At 47.9% G+C, this 15434-nt stretch overlaps 1 protein-coding gene across 5 annotated transcripts in view; it reads left to right on the forward strand.

Moving 5' to 3' along the window:
- LOC102452825 (nuclear receptor-interacting protein 3) overlaps positions 1-15434 on the forward strand; it is a 115197-nt gene that overhangs the window by 62002 nt on the left and 37761 nt on the right. For 2 of the 5 annotated variants that reach the window (XM_075927967.1, XM_075927970.1), the window contains one exon: positions 6771-6942. The exons of 1 other annotated variant lie outside the window; for it this stretch is intronic. In XM_075927967.1, the coding sequence (XP_075784082.1) occupies positions 6771-6793 (23 nt within the window). In that variant the 3' untranslated portion in view covers positions 6794-6942. Of the gene's footprint in view, positions 1-6770; positions 6992-15434 lie in introns of those variants that run through there. 2 more of the 5 variants (XM_075927969.1, XM_075927968.1) reach the window with 1 other exon arrangement.

Consider the following 15434-nt stretch of genomic DNA (forward strand, 5'->3'; position numbering starts at 1 on the left):
TGCCAGCAAGTTAAGGGATTGTGGATTGGATAAATGGACGGTAAGATGGATAGAAAGATGGCTAGAAGGCCGGGCCCAACACGTAGTGATCAACGGCTTGGTGTCAGGATGGCGGTCGGTTTCTAGCGGAGTGCCCCATGGTTCGGTTCTAGGACCAGTTTTGTTCAATATCTTTATTAATGACCTGGATGAGGGGATGGATTACACCCTCAGCAAGTTTGCGTATGACACTAAGCTAGGGGGAGAAGTAGATACGCTTGAAGGCAGAGATAGGGTCCAGAGTGACCTAGACAGATTGGAGGATTGGGCCAAAAGAAATCTGATGAGGTTCAACAAGGACAAGTGCAGAGTCTTTGGAAGAATCCTTGGAAGAATCCCAAGCATAGTTACAAGCTGGGGACCAACCAGTTAAGTAGTAGTTCTGCAGAAAAGGACCTGGGAGTTACAGTAGATGAGAAGCTGGATATGAGTCAACAGTTTGCCCTTGTAGCCAAGAAGGCTAATGGCATACTAGGTTGCATTAAGAGGAGTAGTGCCAGTAGATCCAGAGATGTCATTATTCCCCTTTATTCGGCTCTGTTGAGGCCACATCTGGAGTATTGTGTCCAGTTCTGGGCCCCCCACTACAAAAAGGATGTGGACACATTGGAGAGGATCCAGCGGAGGGCAACCAAAATGATTAGAGGGCTGGAGCATATGACTTATGAGGAGAGGCTGAGGGATTTGGGTCTGTTTAGTCTGCAGAAGCAAAGAGTGTGTGTGTGTGGGGGGGGGGGGGGCGGGTTGATAGCAGCCTTCAACTTCCTGAAGGGAGGTTCCAAAGAGGATGGAGAGAGGCTGTTCTCAGTAGTGACAGATGGCAGAACAAGGAGCAATGGTCTCAAGTTGTGGTGGGAGAGGTCCAGGTTGGATATTAGGAAAAACTATTTCACTAGGAGGGTGGTGAAGCACTGGAATGGGTTACCTAGGGAAGTAGTGGAGTCTCCATCCCTAGAGGTATTTAAGTCTCGGCTTGACAAAGCCCTGGCTGGGTTGATTTAGTTGGGATTGGTCCTGCCTAGATCAGGGGGCTGGACTTGATGACCTTTTGAGGTCTCTTCCAGCTCTATGATTCTAAGATTTGGGTGGGGAGTTGTTAGGCAATCTGAAAAATGTGGAACTTTTTATTTGAAAAATCCGAAAGCTTTGTGTAGAACTACAGGCAGTCCCCAGGTTACGTACAAGATAGGGACTGTAGGTTTGTTCTTAAGTTGAATTTGTATGTGAGTCGGAACTGGTGTCCAGATTCAGCTGCTGTTGAAACTGACCAGCGGCTGACTGCAGGAAGCCCGAGGCAAAGCTGCTTTTCTCACCGCTGATTTACTCCGCATCACCCTGGTCTTCTGGGGAAGAGGGGGGCCCCCAGCAGACCAGGCAGATGCGGAGCGGCACTAGCTGCGCCCTCCCCCCCCAGCAGACCAGGGAGGATGTGGGCGGCGGAACCGCGGCACGTCTGGGTGGTCCTGCCGCCCGCGTCCTCTGTGGCGAGAAAAGTCCCGTTTGTATGTAGGGATCCGACATAAGTCGGATCCACGTAAGTCGGGGACTGCCTGTATATGTTCAGTTGGAACTGAAACTGTTTTTCATCTGTTTTGTTTTGGTTTGTGTGGGTGTTTGGGTATATTTTATTTTTTTATGTTTTTAAATAAATCAAATGTTTCATTTGGAAATTTAACTATTTAGGAATGAAAAGCCAAAGCATTTCAACTTCTTAAAATGAGTATTCATTATTCTTTTTTGACCAAAACTCTTTGCTGATTTGGACCCAAATTCTTGAATCATTTCAGTGGTGGAGCCGAAAGTACAATTTCAGTGAATAATCTACGTGTTTGAACAATTTTCCCCAGCTCTGTTTGAAGTTCTAGGCCAAATTGAGGCTTGCTGTAAGCTGATACAATGGAGTTACAACTACTTATACAGCTGGCCTCAATTTGGCCACCTTAACTCCACTCTGTTTTCATATGTATTTTCTTATAAATCTTCTGTGTGTTCTTCTTTGCTAATGATCAGTTAATGTTAATGCTAATGATCAGTATATGATTAGTTCATGCTAATAATCAGTTCATGTTAAATGGGTTTCCCTCATCGCAGCTCACATGATTCTGAAGTGAAGTCATTGTGCTGCAATTGTGATATCAGCCATTACCATTCTTATGTCATAGGCACAGAATTGACTTCACCTCTGAGTCAAGCCAATAAAGGAAGGCTGTGAGGAACTTGCCTATGCTGCAAGACAAATATCTGTAGTAACGGAGAGAGAAAATAGAGCACCCTTTGAGTGACAAGGGGAAAAGAGTTTGCTCATCATATCCTAGTCATCTGCCAAGCAGCAAAACTGTTCTGACTGGCAGTTTCTGTGGGCCTGTTACCCATAGACGTAATAACAGTTGTTCATTGGGAAAGATGTAGCCTAAGACCCTTTCCTAGCCCTGCTACAAACACCCCAAATCAACACCGGGGGCTTGTCATTCATTCTCCACACTATACAGAGGCACACATTGTTTTGACCAGACCCCTGTTAGCTTCATGGAAGCTGGGCTGAACTGTTCCCAAATTAGAAGAGAACGTGTCCAATAGCAGCATGGTTCAAGTCTCCTGGTGATGGCATCTTTGGTTTTCGTGACACTTCGGAATCACAAAACAGGAAGAAAGATCTGAATGACCTTTGAGGCCTTACTCCCATAAAGGCTAGGTCTTCCATGGAAACACCTCTGTCCAGTAGAAAGGGACCTTTGCTAAAGCCTTTTTCTGATTTAAACATCCCAAACTTGGAGGAAGGAATACCTTTGGCTAGTCTGAGTTGACTGTTTATTTGTAACAAAAGCTAACCAGTGTGTTAAAAACACAGAGAAAAATGGATGTGCTGCTGTGGATACAGGATATTTTGATTGCAGAGATGATGTTAGGAAAGGGGGTCAATCCAAAGACCATTTTTATTTTGTAAATTGCCCTAACACACAAATATTTAATCATATTGGGCACATTTCCAGCTCTTCTATTGGTGGAAGGTGGGCAGAGGGCAACCAAAATGATTAGGGGGCTACAGTCCATGACCTGTTAGGAAAGACTGAGGGATCTGGGTTTGTTTAGTCTGCAGAAGAGAAGAGTGAGGGGAGATTTGATTGCAGCCTTCAACTTCCTGAAGGGAGGTTCCAAAGAAGCTTGAGAGAGGCTGTTCAGTAGTGACAGATGGCAGAACAAGGAGCAATGGTCTCAACTTACAGTGGGAGAGGTCTAGATATTCGGAAAAACTATTTCATAAGGAGGGTGGTGAAGCACTGGAATGGGTTACCTAGGGAAGTGGTGGAATCTCCATCCCTAGAGATTTTTTAAGTCTCGGCTTCACAAAGCCCTGGCTGGGCTGATTTAGTTGGGGTTGGTCCTGCCTTGGGCAGGGGGCTGGACTTGATGATCCCTGAGGTCTCTTCCAGCCCTAGGATTCCACGATTCTAAGGTGTATATTTATAACACGTGGATGGTGTAAGTGAATTTGTGAGACTTATTTGTTTGCCAGATTGATATGTAAACTAGGAGCTATGGCATTCAGTTTTATTGTAGTACTCCACCTGGTATCTCAGCTTTGATGCAGATGCTTTTTTTGCCATGAGTGAGAGCTAACTGGGCATTGGGCAATACAGATAGACACAGAATGGCTCTGTGTGGCTCCTTTTATATAGCATTCATACACTGCCTTTAGTATGAGCCTTTCTTTTACTGTGCCCTCTCTCGCTTTAGGGATGGCATCGAGATCATTAAACATCTTTAACATCTTTATTTAATCAATTGGCTTTGTGCCAAATGGGTTTTGAGGTGAAAAATCTATTTGATTGTGTAATAGGCCACAAACAAAACCACATCCATGTTCAAACTGTTTTGCCCTTTGTGGGTATTATGGTTGTTCTCCTTCAGCATAGACCCAGAATTGCTGAACACTCAGGTCATGTCCCACTTTAATGCCCTTTTAGGCAAGAATAGGAAAAAGTCTTGCATGTCTTTGCCTCTGCTTTTTATTCCCCCTCCTTTAAGAGCATGTGGCCGTGTTATCAACTGGCTGAGGGAGTTGCCTGTACAGTCATACACGGTGCTAAATTGGTTACAGAGCTCAGAGGCACGACCTTATCCAAGGGGCTACTCCTGCCGAGCCTCAGCACAGAGCAGTGGTGCATGCTGATGTCAGCAGCATGCCTCCAGGAGGCTCTCGACATCAGCGTCACTGTCTTGGAAGAGAGACGATGTCCTTGGAAGCAGCATCTGTGTCTTGTTGGGATCACATGACTTACGGAATGTCACTGGGCCGGGGGTGCTGATGTAAATGTGGAGACAGTTGTTCTTCCCATCCTCATCGGCGAGGAGCTATCCTGAATGAGCTGTCTGCTGCTCTGTGCCCGCTCAGCAACGTCCTGGCAGTGAAACTGCATTGAGATTTAAATGTGCTACTATAAATCAATATGAGGAGGGCTGGGGGGGGGCTGCTGCTCCCACGTTCAGATTCCCTCCCGCTTGTTACATGGCACCCACTGCGTTTGCTGTAATGAGTCTATGGGGGAGTGAGGCACTATTCAGTGGCAACACTGGAACGAGAATCTGCCCCTCTGATATAGAGCCCGTTTGCCTACCTGCCTGTGTTTTCTTCTTTTAAAAAATTAGCTCAGTTTCTTCAAGAGGCGATAACTTGCCTTTCCCTTCTTAATCACTTTTTACTTCTTATTACTTCTCTGCTTATTTTGGTCACTTTTGGGTTTATCTCTCTCTGCTTCCCCTATTCCTCTTCACTGCTAAACTGTGGCAGAATTATTTTTATGAAAATTGTAACATCCCTATGAGGTCTGCCTAAATTGTGTAGATTGCATAAAAATTTATTCCACACACGGATGAGAAAGATTAGAGGGAACATTGCTCATAACTCAGCTTTTTATGTGCACTGAGGCATGTGCCAATCTACACCACCAGTGAAAACAAAAAACCTGGCTGTGGGCGCTCTGCTAATCAGCTGGGCAGTGATTAGGAAGCCTAATCCGAACTAGCTAATCCGTGCCGCGTGTAGCCGCACGGCACGGGGTCCGAACTAGCCGGCATTTAAAAATGGCGCCAGCCGGCTTTATGCAAATGAAGCCCGGGAAATTCAAATCCCGGGCTTCATTTGCAACTCCGTTTGACTACATTACTCCCCCTAGTTCGAACTAGGGGGGTAGTGTAGACATACCCTGAGTAACTAAGATGGCAGCACAGGATTAAAGCCGGGCCCCGCACCCCAGCATGACCTCATGAGACCCACCCAGATAACAACTTCAGGCACAGAGAGCTGTGTGCCTCCACTCCTTTCCAGCCCTCCCTTCACCTGGGCAGGGGAAGGCTCTGCCCACATGGTGCCAACCAGCAGTCACTTGTAAAGGGCTGTCTCAGATGCTGCCTGCAGCATGGGAAGGGAGGGGCTGAGCCTCACAGGGTGTCCTTGTCTGAATGTCTCCTAAAGCAACATCTGGGGTTGTGCTGTTTGCGCCATGGGCAGTGGGAGTAAGAGGCAGGGGAAGGCAATGTCTTCCCAAACTGCCTGGCTGACCCCACCCACACTCTGCCCTCAGGCTTCCTGAGCCCTGGTTCAGCACAGCTTCCCAGTCTCCTGGATAGGGTTGCCAGATGGTTTAACTAAAAATACCAAACATAGCTCCCCCCCCAAAAAATACCACCAGGGAAAAAGTTCTATTGAGGGAAAAAAAGGGGGAGACCAAAGTTGTTGAGAAAAAAAAAAGGACCCCGAGAGTTATTAAGCAAATAATAATAATAATAATAATAAAACCAGCATGGTCCCTTTAAGAAATGCGTTTGAGGCTTTTTGGGCCTAACAGGCTGCTGGTGGCCATCCGCTCTCTTGTCTGCCTGCTCTGGGCCAGACAGCTCCCCTGCGGAATCCGGTAAGCACCTGGGATTTTCGCCTCCTGGCCAGGAAAAAAATCAGAACATACCAGACGTTTTAGGTGTCTGATATTTTCTGAATTTTTTTATCGGACAGGAGGTGAAAATACGAGGCTGTTTGGGTCAATACCAGACACCTGGCAACCCTACTCTTGGAGGTGCCAGAGCTTCAGTCCTATGCTGCCAGCCCGCGCCATGCTCCAGAGGGGCCGGGCCACGCGCTGCCTGTGCCATGGCTCCCACAAGGGACATAGGTGGCAAGGGCAGGGTATCATATGGCAAGGGCAAGGCTGGGAGCTGGCCTCCACCATCCCTAGCTTCCCTCACTGCCCATGGTTTGCCCCTCACCTCTTGCCCAGGGCAGAGCATATAGGTATAATGTGGCCTCTAGTTAGCAAAGACTCCTGGCAAGCTGTAAAGAGCTTGCATGATATTGGTTTCTTTTTTTTAAAAGACCCACCTCTGTTTTTCTAGGAAAAAAGTTGTTCCACTGGCAAACTCTCCTTTTGTGCAATGTTTCTTTTCTTTGCCAGCCCCTGGGAGTCACCCAGCCACACGTAGTGTGAAAGACAGGTAGCTGTGGCTAAAGGTCCTTTGTCCTTCCAGCTCTCTTCCTTGCCAGTGAGGAAGGAGCCTGCTGATCAGTCATCTAGTCTTGAGTCGGAGCTAACCCGTGGTGTTTGTGCAGCATGTTGCAATGTGCCTAGCCCCTCCTTTACCAAACAGCACTGGCTGGAGTGCCAGCTGGTCCCCAAACGTCACGAGGCATCAGTTATAAGTGCAGACAACAGACCCCTTCACTGCTCATTTCTATACAGGAGGTCAGCATCTTCAGAGATAGAGAGTGAGGCTCCCGGAGGGAAAGATGTTCTGTTCAGGTATCCTCACCGAGCCTAGCCGGAAGGAAGTGGAGATGAGGGAAGCTGCATCTCTCCGACAGCAGAGAAGAATGAAGCAAGCAGTGCAGTTTATTCACAAGGATTCAGCTGATCTGCTACCTCTGGATGGACTGAAGAAACTGGGGACTTCCAAAGACACTGTAAGATTTTTTTTAATCAATGAAGGGAAAAAATTATTTAGGAGCCTAGCATGGAGTACTCTTCCCTCTCCCCTTGTTATTGCTGTCCTTAGACATTATTTTATGCTAAGGCAATAATGAAGCTGGTTGCCAGTGGAAACAGGTAAATAAACAAGACCATGAGATTTTTGTAAATTGAAAAAGGAAATGAAAATACAATTTTAGTTGTTCCTAGTGCGGTTGTTAGCCTTTTCGCTACTAATCTCTTTTATAAGTCTATATTTCACATCTAAAAACAATTTTAACAAAATAGATACAATTTTACCAGTACAGAATGCTTTATTTGTATTGGAGTACAGAAAAATGGCTTCACATTTTTATATGTATATATAATTTGATAACACATAGAATCACATTGGTATTTAAAATTTGAAAATTGTTGAGATTAAACTTTGCTCAGTGTAATTTCTTTTCAGTGAGATTTCATAGTCAGGCTATAAATACATATTTATGATACCCTGTATTATTGAGTAAGTGGTGTACAGTGTAAAATATTACCTCCCATATCCAGAAGAACAAATTTCCTTCTAAAAGCTAATAAATAAACACTTCCTAGCTTTCTCTAAGAACATAAGAACGGCCGTACTGGGTCAGACCAAAGGTCCATCTAGCCCAGTATCCTGTCTACCGACAGTGGCCAGCACTAGGTGCCCCAGAGAGGGTGGACCGAAGACAATGATCAAGCGATTTGTCTCCTGCCATCCCTCTCCAGCCTCTAACAAACAGAGGCCAAGGACACCATTTTATCCCCTGGCTAATAGCCTTTTATGGACCTAACCTCCATGAATTTATCCAGCTTCTCTTTAAACTCTATTATAGTCCTAGCCTTCACAGCCTCCTCTGCAAGGAGTTCCACAGGTTGACTACACGCTGTGTGAAGAACTTTCTTTTATTAGTTTTAAACCTGCTACCCATTAATTTCATTTGATGTCCTCTAGTTCTTCTATTATGGGAACTAATAAATAACTTTTCTTTATCAGCCCTCTCCACACCGCTCATGATTTTATAGACCTCTATCATATCCCCCCTCAGTCTCCTCTTTTCTAAACTGAAAAGTCCCAGTCGCTTTAACCTCTCCTCATATGGGACCCGTTCCAAACCCCTAATCATTTTAGTTGCCCTTTTCTGAACCCTTTCCAAGGCCAAAATATCTTTTTTGAGGCGAGGAGACCACATCTGTACACAGTATTCAAGATGTGGTGTACCATAGTTTTATACAGGGGCAGTAAGATATTCTGGGTCTTATTTTCTATCCCTTTCCTAATAATTCCTAGCATCCTATTTGCCTTTTTGACCACCGCTGCACTCTGTGTAGAAGTTTTCAGAGAACTGTCCACGATAACTCCAAGATCTCTTTCCTGATTTGTCGTAGCCAAATTAGCCCCCATCATACTGTACGTATAGTTGGGTTTATTTTTCCCCGATGTGCATTACTTTACACTTATCCACATGAAATTTCATTTGCCATTTTGTTGCCCAATCACTCAGTTTGGTGAGATCTTCTTGGAGTCCCTCACAGTCTGCTTCTGTCTTGTCTATCCTAAACAGTTTGGTATCATTTGCAAACTTTACTACCTCACTGCTTACCCCTTTCTCCAGATCATTTATGAATAAGTTGAAAAGGATTGGTCCCAGGACTGACCCTTGGGGTACACCACTAGTTACCCCTCTCCAATCTGAAAATTTACCATTTATTCCTACCCTTTGTTTCCTGTCTTTTAACCAGTTCTCAATCCAAGAAAGGACCTTCCCTCTTATCCCATGGCCATGTAATTTACACAAGAGCCTTTGGTGAGGGACCTTGTCAAAGGCTTTCTGAAAATCCAAGTATACTATATCTACTGGATCCCCCTTGTCCGCAAAGAACTCTAACACATTAGTAAGACAGGATTTCCCTTTACAGAAACCATGTTGACTTTTGTCCAACAAGTTATGTTCTTCTATATGCTTCACAATTTTATTCTTTACTATTGTTTCGACTACTTTGCCCGGTACTGAAGTTAGACTTACCGGTCTGTAATTGCCAGGATCGCCTCTAGAGCCCTTTTTAAATATTGGTGTCATGTTGGCTACCTTCCAGTCATTAGGTACGGAAGCCGATTTAAAGGATAGGTTACAAACCACAGATAATAGCTCATCAATTTCCCATTTAAGTTCTTTTAGAACCCTTGGATGAATGCCATCCGGTCCCAGAGATTTGTTAACATTAAGTTTTTCTATTTGTTCCAAAACCTCCTCTAATGACACTTCAGTCCGGGGCAGTTCCTCAGATTCATCACCCACAAAGGAAGGTGCAGATTCAGGAATCTCCCCAACGTCCTCAGCCGTGAAGACTGAAGCAAAGAAATCATTTAGTTTCTCTGCAATGGCTTTATCGTCCTTGATTTCTCCTTTTATAGCTCGATCATCTAGGGGACCCACAGGATTTTTAGCAGGCTTCCTGCTTCTAATGTACTTAAAAAACATTTTATTATTTCTTTTTGAGTTTTTTCCTCATTCCACCAGGTTTCAGTGATGCCTATTTTGTCTATCTCCTCATTTAATACCAGGTACTCTAGTTCACCCATCTTATTAGTCAGACTCCTAGCATTTGTGTACAAACACTTTAAAAATTTGCCACTGGTTATTTGTCTGCCCTTCCCTGATGCATTGGATTCCTTTGTATGCGGTTGTTTGTCAGCTCTGGCCCATGGTTTGCCCTCTCCCCTCCTCTGTTTCCGACTACAGCTTAGAGAATCTCTATCAACGGATTCTCCTCTAAGAGAAGTCTCTCTCCGATTTACGTGCATCTCCGCACCAATCGGCTTTCCCCCATCTCTTAGTTTAAAACCTGCTCTACGGCCTTATTAATGTTTAGTGCCAGCAGTCTGGTTCCACCCTGGTTTAGGTGGAGCCCATCCTTCCTGTATAGGCTCCCCCTCTCCCAAAAGTGTCCCCAGTTCCTAATAAATCTAAACCCCTCTTCCCAACACCATCGTCTCATCCACGCATTGAGACTCTGAAGCTCTGCCTGCCTACCTGGCCCTGCGCGTGGAACTGGAAGCATTTCCGAGAACGCCACCATAGAGGTCCTGGATTTCAGTCTCTTTCCTGGCAGCCTAAATTTGGCCTCCAGGACATCTCTCCTACCCTTCCCTACGTCATTGGTACCTACATGTAGCACGATCACCGGCTCCTCCCCAGCACTACACATAAGTGTGTCTAGATGCCTCGAGAGATCTGCAAGCTTCGCACCAGGCAGGCAAATGACCAGACGGTTCTCCCGGTCATCACAAACCCAACTATCTATGTTTTTAACGATCGAATCACCCACTACTAACACCTGTCTCTTCCTAACTGGCATTCCCTCCCCATCAGAGGTATCCTCAGTGCGAGAGGATACCGCAACATCCTCTGGGAGGAGGGTCCCAACTACGGGATGGTTTCCCTCTGTTCCCATTAAATGCTCTGTTCCCTTGAGACATTCATCCTCCTTAAGAGCACTGGGGCTCTCAGACTGGACGTGGGACAGTACTACAGTGTCCCGGAAAGTCTCATCAACATAGCTCTCTACCTCCCTTAGCTCCTCCAGTTCAGCCACCCTGTCCTCCAAAGCCGAACTCGGTCTCTGAGGGTCAGGAGCTCCTTGCAACGGGTGCACACATACGCCACCCGCCCACAGGGCAGGTAATCATACATGTTACACTTGACGCAATAAACAGGATAGCCCCCACTCTGCTGCTGGGCTTCTGTCTCCATGTTTGTAATGAATAAGTTTAAGTATAAACTGGGATTCTTTTTAAACTTCTGGAGTATAGATTATTCTAAGAGTTAGGTTTTAAAGAAGGACAGAAGTCACTAGTGCCCTCTAACCTCCCCCTCTAAACTCCCTCTCCAAACTCTCCTGTTAGCTGTTCCTGGTCGCTGAGTCACAGGCTTATATAGCTCTGGTAGCCCCTCCCCCTGACTGAGGCTCAGCCAATTAACAGAGGCTTCTAGATTTCAAACCTTTTAGAAGCTCCTTCAAACAAACAAGCCAAACAAACCAAACAGACAAACACAAGCTCAGCACACTGCAAATAACTCCCCCACACACAAACACACACTCCAGACAGCCACTTACCACAAAGGTCCCGTTTTTACTCCTCTTTTACCTGGAGAACTCCCTCTCCAAACTCTCCTGTTAGCTCTGAATAGGAATAAAGATAAAATAGAACATTTAAAGTTCTGGTGTAATGAACAAAACTCCCACCATGTAATGTAAAAGCTACTTATCACTTTCCTACTAGAGTATATAACATACAGTATGTCTGACTGCTGCTCACTAGGTTAACTGAAGAAACTGAACTTCCTTCTTATTTTGGCAAATGAATGTTGTTCTAACCTAACATTTCTGCTCAGAAGCTTGGGTTTAGAGCCATACATAGGTGTCTATGGAACAAGTTTGATGTTCTCAGCATTGTGCATAGCAGAGATTTGTTTGACATTGCAGAGTTCACAGTTGGGCACAATTCAGGGAGACAAATTCCTGCCTAAGGGGGTATACACAGCCCCACACTTGGAAAGTGCTTCCCAAGTTAACACTGAATTGTGGTATTATTTATTTCAGCCTCGCATTGTGGTACTACTAGTAGTATTACAATAGAGTCTAGAAACTGCTGCTGCATTTAGACCCCTGTAATGTTAGGCACTGAAAGACAGTCTCTGTCCAGAAAATGGACAGTCTAAACCAGTGGTCACCAACCAGTAGATCAGGATCTACGGTAGATCTTGGTGCCTCTGACTGGTTTGGCTGGAAGGCTATAAAGTGCTGGCACTTCAGCGGCCCCTTTCCACATTGCTCCTGCCGAGCGGCCCCTCCCCACATTGCTCCTGCCCACTGGGAGCCTCCTGCTTGTTGTGCAGGGTTTGGGAGACAGAGGCAGGGGAGGGGGCCATTGATGTCACTGCCCCACTCCCCTGTATCCCATCTTCTGAGAGTAAGGAGGGCAGGGCTTTGGCAACGTGGCGGGGCAGGGATATTTGGGTTTGAGGTAGACCCTGGATTGACTTAAATTCAAAAGTGATCTCATGCTAAAAAAGGTTGAAGACCCCTGGTCTAAACAGACCAATGCCACAATGGGCGGGAGATGGAGGCACTGAACTATGGCTCTAAACAAGCAGGTTAGCAACAGAGGCAAGGACAGAACCCAGATCTGCTGACTGCTGTGTGTAGTGCCATGCCTGTCAATGGTTGAAATATGTAGCTGGTGAAAGTCAGGCCTTTCAGAGGCATTTGAAGTATCCTGCTCTAGAAGATTTTTGATACGTTCAGTAGCAATTGTTTTACCTTGATGTGCAAAAGAAGGGAAAATATTGCTCTTCAGACCCACTCTTGTCTAGTAAATCGTTGTCAGGGATGGATTAGCAACATCCATAGGGCAGAAATGGGCTTCTCTAGAGATAGAGAAGTTCCCTCTCTTCATTCCAAACCAGAATTATGTCTCAGAGGGTGTGACGTAGTGGGGGTACTTGCTGGGCTGTGGTGACCCCTGCTGTCTGGAGCAAGACCCAGCAGGGAAAGCCTCACTAGGCCAAGGTAATGCCAAACTTGTTGAACCAGTGGCCAGACACCCCCCATGGAGAGGAACAAAGGAAGGTGGATGCTGCCCTGGCTGGGGGGCAGGGCTGATAGAGGGTTAGTTAGTTCCTGGCTGGAAGGCAGGGAATAAGGAGCTGGGGAGGGGGCTGGGACTCCCCTATCTCAAGGGGGGGGGGGGGCACTGAGGCCTCTTAGCCCCAGTTCCTGTAACCAGATTACATCTGTGCTGTGCTGTGCTGTGCTGGAGGAGCAATAAACCACCCTCAATTCCACTGGCTGGTGCAGTCTGTTTGTGCCATTTCGGGGTGCAGGAGACAGGGAACCCCCAACTCGCCGTCACAGAGGGGTAGCTGTGTTAGTCTGCAGCTGCAAAAACAGCAAGGAGTCCTGTGGCATCTTAGAGTATGTCTACACATCAAAGTTAATTCGAAATAACAGCCATTATTTTGAATTAACTTTAATAGCATCTACACAGGCAAACCACTATTTCAAAATAAATTCGAAATGGTGGAGCATTTATTTCAAATTTGGTAAACCTCATTCTATGAGGAATAATGCAAAATTTGAAATAGCTAAATCGAAATAAGCGCTGTGTAGACGCTTATTTCGAAATAGGGGGCCTCCAGCCCTTCCCAGGGTACCCTGGTGGCCACTCTAGGCCAAACCAGGAAAACTCTTCTGCTCTCCCCCCACCCCCAGCCCTTAAAGGGGTAGTGTCTGTTTGGCCACAGGGCCTGTGCCAGCTCCAGGTCTGCCAGCCCAGAGCCCACAGGCGCTGCCCCTGTCCCAGTTGCCAACATGAGCGAGTCAGCCAGTGTCAGCCAGCCCTCTGCTGCTCCCCAGGAGCAGGCTGGCAGCTCTCAGGAACCTGTCAGGGGCCGGAAAAGGCGGGCGCTTTCCTGGTCCAGTGCAAAGATCATGAACCTCATTGAGGTTTGGAGGGAATTCTCCAATGTTCATGATCTCTGCACTAGACACAGGAACGTGGCCGTCTACAGACAGATGGCTGGCAGCCCAAAGGCCACATGTGCAACCAGAAGAAGGGGCGCATGAAGATAAAAGAGCTGACGCAGACCTATGCCAGGGCCACAGGGGGCAGCTCCCAACCAGGGGCAGACCCAGACCCCTTCCCTTACATTGAGGTCCTGAACCGTGTCTTGGGCAGCTGGATGGTCCGTGCCCCCAGATGGTCATTGACCCTGGGGCAGAGGGCCCTGACCAGGGCACAGAGCAGGAGGAGGAGGACGACGACGATGGCAAGGAGTCACAGGAGCCTGGAGGGAGCGTGACACTCACCCTGGACTCCCAAGGCCTACCAGCAGCAATTTCAGCACTATCTTCCAAGGCCAGGGAGGCCTCAAAATGTGAGTTCCATCACTGTCCCCTTATGCAGGAGTGGGAGAGGGAGCCCAGGGACCGCGCATATGGGCCTTGCTGACCATGGATCTCACAGCAACCTGTGCATGTGCCTTGCCAGCCAGGGCACGTGGCCCCTGCTGGCTGCCACACAGGGGCCCTGGCCCATTACCCGCACACATGTATGTATGAAGGCACATGACATGCTCCGTACCCCAGGGAGAGACACTGCACAATGCCCTCCCTCCACAAGCCCCCTCTATACAGAGGCATGGCACATCCTCGTCCTGCCCCCTCCCCACACCCACACTATATACAGCACAGGGGCATGGTACAGTCCTGGGCCAGCTCACACTCCTGGGGATAGCAGGACATAATGGTGCAGAGACCTGCTGTCCTCACCTTGCAGAGGGGGGCTGGGCTTCACCCACTGAGTCTCCAGGGATAACTCACCACCTCTCTGGTTTCTCCACAGCTGTACCAGCTGCGAGTGCAAGGCACACCACTCCGCCAGGACATCCTCCTGCACCCGGGCCAGCAGGCTCACCCGGAACCAGGAGGGATACCAGCAGCAGCACCTGGGGTTACTGCAAAGGCAGGTCCACAGTAGGAGCACTGGGTACAGGAAGACCTCCAGCTGCCGCGGGAGAGCTTGCGGGAGCTGCGTGACTAGGGCCTTGTGCCATCCGCAACCACCTGCAGACCATGGTGTAGAGGTTACTGCCTGCTGCCGCTCCAGCCCCTGCTGCCGCTCCAGCTATTGTTCCTCCTCCCACTCCTGCTCCCCCTCCCGCTTCTTCCTTCCTCCCCTTCCATACCCGCTCCCCCCCGGGGATGCTGAGGCCCCTGCACCCGCAGTGCTGGGAAACAGGTGGGCTGGCAAGACCCTGAGCCCTGAGATTCTCCTCCCCCTTCCACCCCTTGCCTCCCCATTCCAGCTCCTTGCTCCCAGGTTTCCCCCTCCCACCCTCATCCCTCCCATTTATGGTCAATAAAGAGAGGGGTTTTTTTTGGCAACGTGTGTTTTTATTTGACATCAGGAAGGGAGGTTAGGGAGGGGAAAGTGGAAGGATGTGAGGGTGGAATAGACACAAGGCCCCAGTGGGGCATGCCACGGAGACTTCACTCCTCCTCCATCTGGAAGTTCTTCCACAGGGCCCCCTGGATACTGGTAGCTTCCCGATGGGCCTCCCGGCTGACAGCCATGTGGGGCTGCGCGTACAGGCCAGCCAAGTGGTCGGCCTCTGCCATCCAGCCTGGCAGGAAAGCCTCCCACTTCCACTCTCACAAATTGCGCAGCACATAGCACGCCGCTACCACATGCTGAATATTCCTCTCGGAGAGGTCGAGGCAGGTGAGGAGGCATCGAAATTGGGCTTTCAGCTGGCCGAAGTCTCCCTCCACCACAATGTGGGCCCTGCTGAGCCTGGCATTAAAGGCCTGCTGGGAGGGGTTGAGGTGTCCCATGTAGGACTTAATGAGCCAGGG

The sequence above is a fragment of the Pelodiscus sinensis genome, chromosome 4, assembly GCF_049634645.1.
Source record: "Pelodiscus sinensis isolate JC-2024 chromosome 4, ASM4963464v1, whole genome shotgun sequence".
Lineage (NCBI taxonomy): Eukaryota > Metazoa > Chordata > Testudines > Trionychidae > Pelodiscus > Pelodiscus sinensis.